This window comes from Arachis ipaensis, chromosome B06 (assembly GCF_000816755.2).
Source record: "Arachis ipaensis cultivar K30076 chromosome B06, Araip1.1, whole genome shotgun sequence".
In the NCBI taxonomy this organism is placed as follows: domain Eukaryota; kingdom Viridiplantae; phylum Streptophyta; class Magnoliopsida; order Fabales; family Fabaceae; genus Arachis; species Arachis ipaensis.
The window spans coordinates 118,803,823-118,820,125 of record NC_029790.2 but is presented as its reverse complement, the minus strand read 5'-3'; the positions used below and the strand labels follow the sequence as shown (position 1 = coordinate 118,820,125).

The 16,303-nt window shown below is 35.8% G+C and overlaps 1 protein-coding gene and 1 long non-coding RNA gene across 2 annotated transcripts in view; one reads left to right on the top strand and one right to left on the bottom strand.

Moving 5' to 3' along the window:
* LOC107604991 (probable protein S-acyltransferase 7) overlaps window positions 5,097-16,303 on the top strand; it is a 20,277-nt gene continuing 9,070 nt past the window's right edge. The window contains exon 1 of the mRNA XM_016306722.2: window positions 5,097-5,136. Within this exon, the coding sequence (XP_016162208.2) occupies window positions 5,101-5,136 (36 nt within the window). The 5' untranslated portion in view covers window positions 5,097-5,100. The remainder of the gene's footprint in view (window positions 5,137-16,303) is intronic.
* LOC107604992 lies at window positions 10,820-11,582 on the bottom strand. The gene is made up of 5 exons (XR_001612442.2): window positions 11,526-11,582; window positions 11,379-11,447; window positions 11,229-11,303; window positions 11,102-11,155; window positions 10,820-10,868 (listed from the first exon to the last, which is right to left on the bottom strand). It is a non-coding gene; the product is annotated as an uncharacterized LOC107604992 (long non-coding RNA).

Genomic DNA, 16,303 nt, shown 5'->3' with positions numbered 1-16,303 from the left:
GAAATATGTATGGAGAAACAGTTAAGGCTTTAGAGATATCTATTTTCCGGATTGACTTTTCTTACTAACTATTTTAATTATGCAAGATTCAATTCATGGCAAACTATATATGACTAAGCCTTAATTCCTTAGACCTTCTTAGTCTACTCTAACTTTCATCAACCGCCAATTTCTTGGTCACTCAATTCCAATTAGAGGATAAAGTTCAATTCTAGTTTATGTGCCACAGAAATCCTAATTACCCAAATCTAAGAGGATTATATGTCACGTATCCCGTTAAGTCCAGATAATTAGAAATTTAGGAGAATATGTTTTCAAGCTATTGTTCAAGTAAAGAGCTTTTCCAAGTTATACAAGAACTCAATTAGAAAGAGGGTCATACTTTCGTTCCACCCAAATTCATAAGATAAAAAATGAAAACAATTCTTGAAATATAAATCAGTACATGAATTAAAATAGAAAAATAATATTATCAATCCATACAATAGACAGAGCTCCTAACCTTAACAATGGAGGTTTAGTTGCTCATAGTTCAGAGAGAAAATAAGGATTCTAAAAAACTCTAAATTGCGGAATGAGGTAGAGGAGAGGAGAGAAGAGCCCCAAGGACTGATTCTTTTTCCTTTTATATATAATCCTAATTAATGTAAAATATATTTTCTAAAACTAAAATAATATCTTTTCCTAATTATAAATAAAACTAAATTAAATCAAAATTCATTAAACTTTCTGTACAGCCTTGTACGAGGGATCATTGGATTTGTTCATGTCCACGCTGAACTTGGAAATCCTTAAGTTCAGCGTGGATGAGGTGCAGTTCTTCCTTTGGAGCTTTGGATCCACGCTGAACTTGGAAATTCTCAAGTTCAGCGTGGAATGGTTAGTACGCATTCTTGGGAGCTTTTAAGTTCCACGCTGAACTTGGCAGGGGCCAAGTTCAACGTGGAGGAGACAGAGGTTGCTGGAGAAGAAGTATGCACTATTATATATCGTTAAAAAGCCCTGGAAGTTAGCTTTCCAATGCTACTGGAATCACGTCAATTGAACCTTTGTAGCTCAAGTTATTACTGTTTGAGTGCAAAGAGGTCAGGATTGACAGCATCATTCGCTTTCTCCCTTTTCTACTACAAAACTCCGTCAAATCCATCTAAATGCTACCTGAAATAAATAGAATTATGCACAACTCAAAGTAGCATCCATAGTGGCTAAAAGATATTTAAATTTTGATTAAACTTAGAAATTCAAGTGCAAATTCACAAGGAAAAGATAGATAAGATGCTCACGCATCACATGCGTACATCCCCTGTTTTTCTAAAATATGAATTTTTGTGTTTTTAAACTATTCCTCTATCTTTTAAAACCTTTATAACTCTCATTTAAATTCTGGTAGATAGATTTTGGGTAATGGAGTATGGTTGAGACTGTTAGAGAATATATCTTGTTGGTGAATAAAGAGGTAAAGCAGAGATTTGTTATTGAAGGGTGCTGAAAATGTTGAATGTGAGAATAATGATAGTTGATTAAGATTGAATGAATGCATGTTTGAGATACCTGGGCAGTAACAAGGATGGTGGTTCGTCTCGCTTGCTCCGAGTCAATGTTTGAGATTTGATAATAATGATGATTGATTTAGACTGGATGAATGTATGTTTGAGATACTTGGACAGTAGCAAGGATTGCGGTTCGTCCCACTTACTCCAGGTCAGTGATTGTGACGCCTGGGTAGTAGCAGCAGTAGTGGATTATTCCACTTACTCCAAGTTGAGCTTTTAAACACCCGCCTAGGTAGTAGCAGTAGTAGTGGCTCTTCCACTCGCTCTGGGTTAAGTGGGTAGTAGTAAGTGGGTTGTAGCTCAAACCCACTTTCTCCGCAATGGGTGTTTCTGTCTATGGTTAGCTACCAGGACATATTGGGTTGGCTATATAACCGACAGATGATATCATCATCCATAGGACAGGCATGCATCATATGCATTTGCGTGTCTTGTTTGATTTTGCATTAATTGGGCTTGCCTATGTGATTATTATGCCTACTTGCTAAATTTGCTACCTGCTGTAATTGTATTCTACTTGTGTTTGCCATTGTCTTTTTGCTTGTCTGTGTGGTTCCACCGGAGTTGGAGGTTTTGGAGGAAAGTAGACGATGGAGGGTTTCAGTTAGAGTTTATTTAAGATTTAGAACCTTGGATGACCTACCATATTTATGGTTTACAATTTATTATCTTTAAGTTTTATAATCTGAGTGTCGAAATTCTAGGATCGCCTTTGACTTTCTCGGGACATTATATGTTAGAGATATGGGCATTGTTACCATGCTGAGAACTCCCAGTTCTCGTCCCATACAATATTATTGTTTTTCAAATGTAGGTCAAGCGGCACCTCGCTGAGGCATTCTGGGAGCATCTGTCAGCGAAGGATTCTTGTGTTTTGGGTTTATGTTTTGGTTATGTTATATATATATGGATATTCTTTTCTCTCCACTATGTATATATTATGTTTTGTCCCTCCTAGAGGTTGACTTGGAGAAACAGGTTTTGTAAACAGTATTTTGGGTATTTTGGGTTTCTCATATATATATAGGTTGATATGCTATATCCGGTTTTTAACTTAGTGAGCCGAGTCAGAAGCTTTGTTATCTATATCTTGGAACTCCATTGTATATACCCATGTTTTGTTTTACTCTTACCTTGCTTCGATTACGTTAACATTTACCTGAGTGTTGCGCTTTTTGGTTTAATGTTTTGTTTTAACTATTCTTCAAAGGCTCCTCGATAAAATTTTCTTTCAACTATATTATATATATAATTTTACTTTTAGAGGTCGTAATACCTCACTACCTCAATTTTATGACTTAAGCATAAGATTAAGTGTGGTAGGGTGTTACAGAAGCCAAAAACTTCACGGTCATGGGGGGTTCTCTCTTTCTTGTTGAGTCAGCGATTCAAGTTATAAATATCTTAAACAGATAATTATGAAAATTGGATATATTAAAATACAAGTAATAATATATATAAGGGTAAATATATATGAGTTACTAATATAAATGATATTAGGAACTTAAGGATAAAAGATATTTGATGAAGCGTTAGCAACTCTAAACTCATCAAGAAATAGCGATAATTACTTATATCGACAAATATCGGACTTAATAATAACAATAATATTATTATTTAGACTCTATTATAATTAGAGCCAGTAAAATAAATAAATAACATAATCATTTTATTTCGGGGTTCGAAGTTGATTCATCAGAATAAAATTAATCGCTTCAAAATATTATTTTTGAAAAATCTTGCATTAGTGTAAAAATTAGGTTGTTACACTAATCTACTAATATTATATAATAACTGTATCTAATTTACTTGTGTTGAAGGTTATTTTTGTAAAATTATTATTAAAGTGATACTAATTTTTTGAAAAATTAGCCACCAGAATATATTTGATGCAAATTAAAAAATTTTAGAACAAAATTAAAATAAAATAAAATTTAAGAATATTTTTAAAATTTTTAACAAATTTTAAAAATAAAAAATATACTTTACCTTAAATTTAATTAAATAATTGTATAAAATTTTAAGCATTTTATCTATGGTTATGATAACAAAGAGCCCTTTGTTTAATTCAGTGGCATCTTCAGAACCTACATGAATTTGTGGGTGAACACCACATCACATGCTTAAGGCATATATAATTGGCAAAGATGAATTTGATTATGCTCCATCTAAATATGGTTGAGACATTTGTATCTAAAACTTTTTTACTTTGATTTTGATTTTGGTTGCATCACCAAAAACTACTTTCCAGTGATGTAGCGAGGGGCATGAATAAAGAAGAAGGAAATGAAGAAGGAAAATTTCATGCGCTTAAAAGTTTTGGGTGTTCTAAATATTGGTCAAGTATTAACCAAAAATTGTTGGTACGGTCCTTTATTATTATTATTTTTTTTTTTGGTTATTGGTGCCTATTGCAATAACTTTTACTTTTTACAAATATGTTAATTTTAATAGGTAAGAAATTTATTTTTAGAATTATTCTTCACATCTAAATAATTTTAATATTCAAATTTATCCAAATAATTTAGAGTCACGTGCTTCTTTTCAAGAAATAGATTGAGTCACTGCTATTGCCACTGCAAACTGTTTGATGGTATTGTTGTTGCGGGGAGTTGTCGATGTGGCTAATGCTGCTACTATTGCTAGTTCAGTTCGAGTCTGTTGTTGTTGCTGTGAGCTAGGACGAAGTTGGAGTCACGCTTGACTTTGTGGATTGAATAACTGTGGTTGGGGTTTCGTTTTTTTTTTTTTTTAAATTAAAGATTTTGATTTAAGAATGCCTATAAGGTCTATTGAATAACGGAAAAGCTCTGCATACAAGCCATTAGGGCTTGTATGCTTTACAAGTTCATTAAGCAATAAAACAAAAATACGCGCTGCTCCACATACGTTGTATATACGCGCTATATAAGATCCCGCGTATATCTAACTACCAAATTTAAAAGATTTGTTTCCTTCTTCGTTTTCGTTATTTTGAGATTTGGTTGTTCTTCTTCTCGCGCGTCTTCCCTCCTTCTTCTCCATCGTTCTTTTCCTCTCCTTTTATCACTGGTATGTTCTTCGTTTACGTTACTTTCCTCTCTCTGTGCAACTCGAGCTTCGTTTTCTATTTTGATTTATTGTTTTCTGAAATCAAAGTTTGAACTCGTTTTGAAGATAATGGATCATTCAACCTCAGATTGTCAGCTGAATCCAGGCGAAGTGGATTATGAATTTGAATCTAATGAAGTTCCTGAGGTTTGATTTACATAGGATTAGTATGAATTTTCTTTCAGTAATTTGTATAGCATTGTGTAGTTGAAAAATTGCTGAACATTGACTGTGAAACTAACACGTTAACATGAATCTGTCGATTCAATGTATTAGTTGTGATTATTATCTGGAATTTGTAGCAGACGCTCGGGTGTAGATCAGGTCTTTTTTGGGTGTATTTTTGCTAGAAGTGTGGGTGTATTTACACTTTACTGGTTTTTTGTTATTTTAATTGAGTTGTTGTTTTTCAGGTGTATTACATCAGACATGATTGGGTGTGTTTTTAGTTGTTGACATGGTGTATTCTGCAGCCTGTGTATTTACAGTTTATGGCTTTAAAGGTCATTCTGTAGTTGAGTTGTTGCGGTTCGGGTGTATCATATTAGACATGATTAGGTGTATTTGAATCATATCTATGGGTGTATTCACAGTTCTGACATGGTGTATTGTGCAGCCTCTCTCGGTTGTTGATGACGAGCTTGTTCCGAAGGTTGGAATGACCTTTACCACCCTTGAAGATGCTGGAAAATTTTACAGAAACTACGCCAAGGCTGCAGGTTTCTCTACAAGAGTTCGGTCCACAAATAGGAAGGGAAACGAGATTAAGAATCAACTGATTACATGTAGCAAAGAGGGAAAATGGAAATCTAAAATATCTCCGACCGAAAAGACCAATCCGACAGCCGGTTTAAACTGTCCTGCAAGAATTTATATACACACATTGAAGGATGTCGGTGCTTGGATCATTTCAAAGGTTGTGCTAGATCATTCACACCCCTGCTGTCCAAGTAAAGCAGAGATGCTCAAACAGCACAGGGAACTAAGCATGTCCATTCATCATACGATAGAGAATAACGAGGAGCCGGTATCAGACCAAGCAAAACCTACCAATCATTTGTTGCGGCTGCCGGGGGTCACCGCGAGTTAAATTTTATCGAAAAGGACGTGAGGAATTACATTACCAGAGAAGTGTGGAATGTTTCCAAACAAGAAGATGCAAAGGAATTCGGGAAATATTTCTTAAGAATGAAAGAGAAGAATCCGAATTTCTTTTTTGAGCTCGAACTCGAGGAGGATCAATCGATTAAGCTGGCTTTTTGGGCCGATGCAAGAAGCAGAGCTGCCTTTGAGTATTTCGGAGACGTCATTTCATTCGACACCACCTACAATACAAACAGGTAACAAACAACCCATGTTTATGATGCTAAATTAATTTATTTTTACGAATCCGCAGTAGAGGTGTATATTGGCTGTTTCATTGGGTGTATACGAAGCATTTGTTAGGGTGTACCTAATGATTTTGCATTCTGGACCATGGTAATTTGTTTCAGGTATAATTTGGTCTGTGGTTCTTTTGTCGGGGTGAATCACCACGGTCAGTCAACACTTCTCGAATGCTCTTTGATGAAAAACGAAGAAATTAAATCATTCAAATGGTTATTTCAATGCTGGCTTCGTTGCATAGGAGGAAACGCTCCGAAAGGGTTTCTAACCGATCAGTGCGAATCAATGAAAAGGGCTTTAGAGGCCTGTATGCCAACAACAGTTCACCGTTGGTGTATTTGGCACATCATGAAGAAGATTCCAAGCAAATTAAACGGGTACAAGGGACATGCCGATATTGAACAAGAAATGAGCCAAGTTGTTTGGAACTCTCATAGCAAAGACTCATTCGATAGGAATTGGAATGATTTTCTGCTGAATTTTGGTCTTGCGGACAACAAGTGGCTTTCAGGTAATGTCTTTTTAAAATCTGCAGCAGAGGTGTAAATTGCATGTTCCCTCGGGTGTATTTATAGTCTGTGTTTGGGTGTATTATGCAGATCTGTACGAAGACCGTCACATATGGGTTCCTATCTATCTGGATTACCACTTCTGGGCAGGGATGAGAAGCACACAAAGGAGCGAGAGCATGCATTCATTTTTTAACAAGTATATCACCCGGAACAGCTCGCTTATTCAGTTCGTCAAATAATACAATAATTACCTCGGAAGCAGGGAGCAAGCAGAGAGAGAATCAGATGCTGCAGATTTTCATACGGCCATACCATGTGCAACCAAATCCTCCATTGAAGCTCAGTTTCAAGATGCGTACACTCATGCAAAGTTTAGGGAAGTCCAAGCGCAATTCAGAGGAAAGGCGAATTGCATCACCAGATTAAAGAATTCCGCTCTAGGCTATTCAGTATACGAAGTCGGAGAACAAGATACCAGCTCAATATTCAACAAGTTCGTTGTTACTTACGACTCAGTTGCAGCCGAGGTAAAATGCCAATGCTTATTATTCAAGTCGAGAGGGATACTGTGCCGTCACGCACTAAGCGTGTTAAGCTTCGAACAAGTAAGCCAAGTGTCACCTAGATATATACTGGAACGATGGAGCAAGAAGGTAAAGAGGCAACACACACACATCAAGAGCAGCCACGACGAGCCACTGATGGAGCCAAGAAGCAAGAGGTTCGACCAATTGGTTTTTTGTTCGCAAAATATTTGAGAATTTGCATCCGAATCGGAGGAGCTGACTGCAATTTTGCACCGTGCGTACGATAACATCATGGCCGAGATGGAATCATTAAAAGCCAAAAGGAAGGGGACATCTTCTTTATCCCACGAAGACGCCAACTTGGAATCCATTAACGAGCTTCAAAGCCCGCCAAGGATTCGAACAAGAGGACGTCCAAAAAATAGGCTAGGTTCAAAGTTGGACAAACAGATCGCAAATGCCACAAAGAAGAAGAAGACGAAAGTTTTAAGCGAGGTAAAAGTAATGTTCTTTAAATTTGTGGCGATTGAGTTTATTTTTCTCGTTAATTATTTAGTTAATATGTGAGTGTTATATTCAGATAAACCTGTTTGATGCTGCATCAGCGGTGCATTCAAATTCTAGCCAATATCAAGGACACGTTATGAATTATCAGTTCAGGATACCAGCAGCAGGGGATAACTCTTTGGGTGTATAGTTTTAAAGAATATGGGTGTAAAAGCACTGTTCTTTTGGGTGTATTTTTGTTCATTGACAATTTACATATAGATACATATATAGATACATATAGAACAAAATCTATAAAAATTCGCAGGTTATGGGTGTATATTTGATTTGATGTTTTTCTTCATATTTTAGTACTTGTAATTCATACATTTTGAATACAGCACAGACAGTTTGGGTGTATATTTTATGCAATCTTGGGTGTATTATTAGGCCTGCGTTGGGTGTAACAGTTTATAATTTGCGTTTATATATGCCTTGATTTTTTCCTTCATATTTTACCACCTGTAATACAGCTTTTGAATACAGCACAGATAGTTTAATAGCACAGATAGTTTAACTATGGAAAAAAATATACATGGAATAGAAGTTGTTGATAAATGGCAAATATTTACAGCATTTGTTCAATTTACAAATATTTACGCAGTTTCTATATCAGCATAATTTATCTGACAAAACGGACTCAATAATACAGAGGATGGCTTCGACAGCCTTATAACATTACTCTCTCTAATTGCCCGATCTCTCTCTTTATTCATCTCACTGAATAGTATCCGCGAAGCATACTCCACTCTATAGTGGTCCACCTCCTCCTACAATTAAAAAGTATATTCTGTTTAAACAGCAATATTAATTCAGTAAAGTAATACAGAGTTATATAGTTCTAAAGACAGTTACCTGTGGCCAATTATCCCATTCATACTTCCCCTTTTTAATGTTTTCCGGCTCAATTAACTCCATCCACTTCATAACATAGATAGCGCAGTCATAGCTGAAAACGAAGAAAATAAATTACAAATCTCATTTACGAAAGTTTAATGTTCAGAGTCACAAATTTATACCTTAATTTTGGCCTGATATTTTAACATATGATGATTTAATTTTCTTCTCCTTCTCGCCTTTCTTCAGAGGTTCCCCGCCGGCATATGTTATCAATCTTGAAAATACATATCCCTTAAATACCAAAACAAATCAGTAATACACCCGAATGAATGCACAAGATACACCCAACTGAATGGACAACATACACCCAACAGAACTAACGAAATAGACCTAAATATTAAAGTAAAGAAGACAGAGGCAACTTACAGTGAATTTATTAACCTTCTTTCTCTCTTCGCCGGGAGCTTTTTTGTGTAGCGGGTCAAGTATAAGACATCTCCGCTTCGTTGTATCTATCAGCCATAACCACCAATGGCCCGAATAGCAAACAGGTGCAAAAATCTGAAGGATTGCCACATTTCAACAGTGTGTTATTTTATTTGGCATATAAGTAAAGAAGCGTACTAACAAATTTAGCAAATGAAACTTACATATGGATGCGAAGTTAATTTTTTGCATCTATGAAGGGAATAAAACTCGGGTAGTCTTCCACCCTGAATTCCTTATTCGTTTTCGGTGATATGAATTCCCCGTTTGGGTGATCCGAAAGTGCCATGTTCTGCAAGAATTGCGAAACAAGAAATAAAATACTGAAAATACACCCAAGTGAATACTTTAAATACACCCAAATGACTACACAACTTACACCAATTGAACGTAAAAAATACACCCAAATCAATAAAAAAATACACCCAAAGTTTGTAGAAGTAACACTTACCACAATATCAGGGGGGAGACAGTATATTTGTTCTTGAAACCACTTTTCATTTTTCTGGTTGAGGATGTGGCAGATGGCAGATACAATCTAGAAATATATGCCGAAATCAATTTTACATTAATAAACATTGCAGTTGACTTTGGTGTAAAAACATTAATGTTATTCTAATATTACCCCAGATTCTATATCACTTTTTGCCTGGAGGGATGCAAGGTGCATTCTAATCAAAATGTATTTATCTTGGGCAATTAGAGTGCACATGTGCTCATACTCGTTAGTATTGCCATCTGTGTCTTCCTTCAGTCGCGTCGCCCAGATGTAGCACTTTTGTTTCATATCATCCGTAATCTGATTTATTCCCCCAGGAGTTTCAAACTTTGCAGAACTTTCCCCCCCAATCTCCCTTTGAATTTGTGGACTTTTATTTTTCCCTTCGCCGCACTGCTTGCTATTTTTTGGACCAAATCGTCTAATTATTCTATCAAATTTGCAGCTTCTAGAGATTTTTCCCTTTCTGTCTCCTGCGTTGACGCTCCCTCCTGGCTTGAATCAGTCAATCCAAGGCTGAATGATGGCACCCCTGGATCTGTTTTAGGAACATAGGATGCTGTCTGTGCCATCATCAACAGGGCAGCAGCGTCTTCTGCGGCTGGATGACTGCGTCATCATGTATAAGAATAAGAATATACGGATGATAAGCAAAGATTGATTTTAGTCTGATGAACTTACATTTTAGTTGGAGCTGGGGGAAGCGTGGGTGTGGTCTCTTGAAGTTGTTTGGGGGTTTCAGGAGTGCTGCACAGTTACAAAAAATTAATCATGGCGTAAAAAAAACTAATCAGGAACAATATACACCCAAACTGTTAGCAAATATACACCTAAACTCTAACCAAATATACATCCAATACTATTTCTTACGTTTCTGTAGTCCCTTCAATCTGTAGCATAGGGATTGGTTCAAAATCTGTCTCAGTGGTTGTTTAGGATGCCGGCACAAAAACCTGAATTGGGACTCTAAACAAGAAGAAAAATGAAAGGTTAACAACGCCTTTGAAAATAATAAGGTTATAAGGTTGAAATATTATTGGAAAACTCACATTGCAAGCGCTTCCGACGGTGTCTGTTCCCTCACAACCATCATATTCGAATCAGCCGGACTCAACCTAAAATACACCCAAAGAAAGTCAAAAAATACACCCGAACAATTCAAAAAGAAGACAGGCTTTGTTTTTTGAGAACTTACATACTTGCAGTTTTTACTTTTTTTTCCTGCTTTTTTTTTCTTGAATAAAATAATAAAGGGCTTTTTTTTCTAAAAAAAATATATACAAAATTAGAAGTAGAAGGTAGTAGAAGAACAAAAGTAACAGTTATTTGAAAGAGAAATTACATGCTCTCTGACGGCTGGTTTACACTACTCTGTTCTGTGCGTCCTTGAGAGGAAGGATCATCACTTCCCAAGTTCACAGCCGGTATTCTAAAACAGATTTCATGTTATTGAGACAAAATAAGATACAGGTATAAAATACACTCAAATGAATGCAGAAGATACAACCAACCGAATGGACAATATACACCCAACACAACAAACGAAATATCCCAACTTAATAAATAACATACACCCAACTTGATCAACACAATACACCCAAATAGTTCTACAAAATACACCCAAATCATGATAACAAGATTTTATTAAATAAAGCTTCTTACGTTTCAGAGGACACATAGCGACCTTCTGTCGATTGCAGGTCAGCTTGGTTCTCCCTGCGAAACAAGAAACAATTATTAGCAAACAAAACACACCAAAATCTGAAATAGACACCCCAGCAAGACATACCCCTCTGCAGCAGATTTATCAACGTTTTCCCTTAGCCATTCATCTAGTTCGTCACTTGATATTTCATATCTCTCACTACATTCATAAAAGAAGATGTTAACAAAAATAATTACGATGATAGACGGTAATATAGCTTACGAGGTACTGTACCCATCAAAGTATTGATCTTCTTCAGGAGGTGAATCCTCCACAACAACTTTTTTCTTTTTTGGTTGTGTTCTGGGTGGAAAAAAAAGAGTACCAATCAGAAATAAAAAATTAATTTTATCACAGAATATTATCCAAAGAAGTGCTTACTTTTTTGGTGTTGTTTTTGTCTTTTTCTTTTTCTTTTCCTTCTCCACCGGTGATGATTCTTCGCTTCTATAAGTTAATAAGAGACACTTCAGTTAATACACGAAATCTTTATAATGAAGCCAAAAGAAAGGAGTAATAATTTCAGGACATTACTCATCACTTGATTCAGATTCAAATTCTGAATCAGAATCGGACCTCTCTTGACTCTTCTTTCTTCTTCTGAGTCCATTCTGGAAGGTAAACAATCATTATTTAGAACATACTAAAAATACAACCAAATGAATGCACAAGATTCACCCAACTGAATATACAATATACACCCAACGCAGCGAACGAAACACACCCAGCTTAATAAACTACATACACCCAACGTGATCAACAAAATACACCCAACTCGAAAAAGAAATTACACCCAAGTATGGTACTTACTTTTTCCCCTTTTTGCTGGGGTGTTTTCTTCCTGAATCCTCTGAGTCTTCTTGAGTCTCAGACTCAGAGGTAGAAGTGTCACTATCAGTAGTTGTTTCTGTCTCCAAAGACGATGTTGAACTCGCCTTCCTTTTTTTTGTTTTTTTTTTATTTCTGGTTTTTTTCTTTTTTTTCTTTTTTTTTCATTTTTTCTCTTGTCTCTGCCATCTTCACAATCCCCTGAAACATTAGATATTTTAGCTAGCAGCATTCAGGTAAATAAAATACAACCAACATATTATGTTTACTTACCAAAATTTCCTCTCTTTCTGCAGTCATTCTTTCCACCAACTGCTCCTTAGTCCAGTTGGCAATCCAGGGCTTTGGTGGTCTTTCAACCCTCTTCTTGCCTTTGTTTTTTGAAAGATGAAAGTAAATTATCATCAGGGCGAAGAGGCAGCCATCAATTGCCTTCTTCTTTTTCTCCTTGTAGTTTGTGATGCCCTTGACCATGAAGGACAAAACATGCCCCCCCCCCAGTTTCTCTCCGATATGCCGTCCATCTTAAAAATTGGGGCCAAGTGCACAGGCGATATTTTGTTTATCGTCGTTGGCAAAAGGAACGCCATCTGTATATAGAGGATGAATATCCTCTTGAACATCAGGCGTTCCTCTTCGTTGCCAACGCCGATTTCCATCATCTCATCGGTAAGACTTTTGAGGGTCTTACCCTGGAATCTTCTAAAAATTATTTTGTCATCATTAGAAAGCTTCTTATACTCAACTTTCTCAGGAAATAAATCTCCTACAAAAAGGAAAACAACAAAGTATCCAAGTCGGTTCAAATACACCCAAGCATCAACTTAAATACACCCAAGCATCAACTTAATATACACCTATAATTTTAACCTAGTTACCTGTTGCATTGATGCCAAGCGCATCACCTATTGTTTTTGGTGTTATTTTGAAAGAACCATATCCTATTTTCAGTATGTTCTCCCCAAGTTTGAAGTTGTTTGCCAGCTCCCTTAACAGTTGGTGATCCACCCTTAGTGGTGGGATGTGCATCAACCCACCGAATCCGAGATCCTTCACAATCGCCTTCTTCTCCTCACTCATGTTTCTGAATTTATCACTTAGGAGATGTGTGGCACACTTAAGGTCTTTTGTTTGGTTTCTTGCTGCCATTTTCTCTGAAACGAAAAATACACCCAAAAATAACAGTAAGATACACCCATATATATGAGTCAGATACACCCATTAATAACAGTAAGATACACCCATTAATAACAGTGAGATACACCCATAGATATGATTCAGATACATCCATATATATATCAGTCAGATATCACTCAAACATGCTTCAATATCAAGCAACATTACAATGTCAAGCAGTATACACCCCCCAATCTACGGAATATACCCCCAAAAATCAGTTACCAGAAGATCTAGAACAACAAGAATAACAGGAGAACTTAGAACAACAACGTAGAAGAACAGTGTAACAAAGAAGCAAGAATAACAGTAAAACCTAGAACAACGACGTAGAAGAAAAGTAAAACCTAGTTCGTAATGAACTTACCTTGAGTATTGTTGCTTTGTTTTCTCTTCAGATTCTTGATGGAGAGTTTGATGGTGTTTTGATGGAGGTTTTGAAGGTTAGCGACGACTTGTATATTTTGAACTTCGATTTTCGCTCGAAAATAGAAGCGTTGCCTTGTTTTCGAATTGCTTTGAGAAGTGGAAGAAGTGGAAGAGTCTGCCATTACTCGTAGGATACGTAACCGTTTGAGTGTTGAGCGCGTGAATGTGATGCTCCATGTAATCCCTCTTCATGCGCGTGAGTTGTATTTGGGCTGGGCCAACTTGTAAGCTTGTAAGCTTGTATGTGTAGCAGACCCGATTGAATAATTGCAAATAATTCATGATTGTCTGAATTGATTAAATAATGAGTGTGAGATGGATTTGTGACCGTAAAAATGATTGAATTTGATGAATATGTGTTTGATTTCCTGATTGTTTGAGAATGCTAAAAATTCTTATTTTTAGCTGGTTGTGATGAGAATTGCTGGAATTATGGCTATGAATACGTTATGTTTATGCTTTGGTTAAATGATGTATGAATTGAAAATAGTACATTGGTCTGAATTGTATGGGATGGACGAAATTATTTTCTTGACTGATTTATTAATTGATTTGGTTAATTCTGGATTGAGTGCTGGTTTAGATAAAGATAAATTGAGAATTTATGAAAGTGAAGGAGCCCGTAAGGGTGGTAAAGTCTAATTTTAAGGGGAGATTCTGTCCGAGTTCATGTAAAAATATACAAAAAGGTGGTTTTGGTTAATATTAAATTTTTAAACGAATATGGTCGGAGGGTCTTGTAAAGTTGAAATGAACGAGTGAATTTTCTTTGGGTTCAATATCAAAAGACTTGAAAGGAGGCTAATTTTAATTGAAATAGAAAGTGGCTTAGCTTCAAAGAAAACGGTTTGATTATTGAAAATGGATTTGATATTCGGAAATAGTTGAGAAATGGTTTGGTTGGGACCTTGAAAGGTGGCAAAGCTCGAATTTTAGAAGAAATACTGCAGAAATTTTTATAAAATTTCGAGACTTTGTTTAAAGCATTATTTAGAAGAAAATTGAATTTAAGAATCATATTATTTGATTTTGATTCATTATGAAAAAAGTCTTGTTTTCAGTTCGATTTATTAAGAAAAGTATAATCTCTTAAGTTCAATCTATTAAGAAAAGATTTTGTTTTAATTTATGTTTTGAGTTCGGTTTATTGAGAAAAGGAATGTTATCTTGATTAAATGTTAAAGAAGTATGAATTCTTATAGAGTAAAGTATCGTTTTTGTCCCCAACGTTTGGGGTAAGTCCTATTTGTGTCCCTAACGTTTAAATCGTCCTATTTGTATCCTTAACGTTTATAAAAGTGATTCAATGTTATCCTACTATCAATTATACTAATAAATCAGATTATATTTTTCAATTATTCTCACTTGGATGTATTCATTCTTAATTAGGTCTCACTTGGATGTGTTCGATTTTAATATTATACCCACTATTTGTGTTTAGATTCAATTATGTCCCTAGAAAAGTGAATTATGTAAATGTTGTAGGAATTAGTTTTAACATTTGATGAGCTATTTTTCGGAGTAGATCATCGATTCTATCCCAGAAATTTGTATTCTAACTTTAAGAAGAGATTTTTAAAACTCAAACTTAAGCACTCATGATATAGTAGGATAACATTGAATCACTTTTACAAACGTTAGGGATACAAATAGGATGATTTAAACGTTAGGGACACAAATAGGATTTACCCCAAACGTTGGGGACAAAAACGATACTTTACTCATTCTTATAAACTAAACGTTTTGATGTTATGATTGATGAATGGCTAAAAGTGTACCTTTCTGGTTATGCGGAGGTGTGAATGATTATTATGTGGTAATGTGGAGGTATGATTGATTATTTGGTGATGCGGAGATATGACAAAAAGAAAAGAAATGAGAAACAATGATTGGAAAAAGATAATTGAGAATTAGTTGTTTGATTAGGCCTTATGCCAATTACTAATGCAGAAATGCCCGCCTAACTGATAGCCTGTTTCTGACTGAGATGCACTTTTCTAAGCTATAGCGAATTGTTATTATTATTTCCGGCCTAACTGACACGGATAAACCCGTGATGTCGAGGTATCTTAACTGACATGGGTTTGCCCATGATGATACTTATGCTTTGGCCTAACTAACATGGATAAACCCGTGATTCTGAGGTATCCTAACTGACATGGGTTCGCCCATGATGATACCAGTGCCTGACTAACTTAGTGAGAAACCATATTCGGGGTTCGTCCTGGGTAACGTCGGGTTGCAGGTAGACAACCGACGCATGAGCTCATGGCCTTCATAGGAAAGGCATCATCATATGTATTTGTGTGAATTGCTTGAGTGTTCCTGTGTGCTGTGCTATATTATTTGTGAATTCCTTGTATTTGATTTATGTGTAAATTATTTGTGTGCTTGTATTGTGTGTCTGCTTGTGCTTGTTGGTTCTTGTATATGTCAAAGATTAAGATAACCGAGAACTGATCACTGTAACTCAAAACCGAATTACGTGATTGGAATTTGCTTAAAGTAATATAATTTGAAGAAAACTAACTAAAGTCTTTAAAGTAAGTTTTAAAGAATTCTAAAGGTAATTATTTTAAAGTTATAAGTAATTATTTGCATTTTATTTCTTTACTCTCACTGCATTCACTTTTCCTACTGAGAACTTGCGAGGACGATGTTCTCACCCCCTATAGATTTTCTTTTCAGTGACAGGTTCAGGAATCCTTGGCGCAGAGCCACGACCG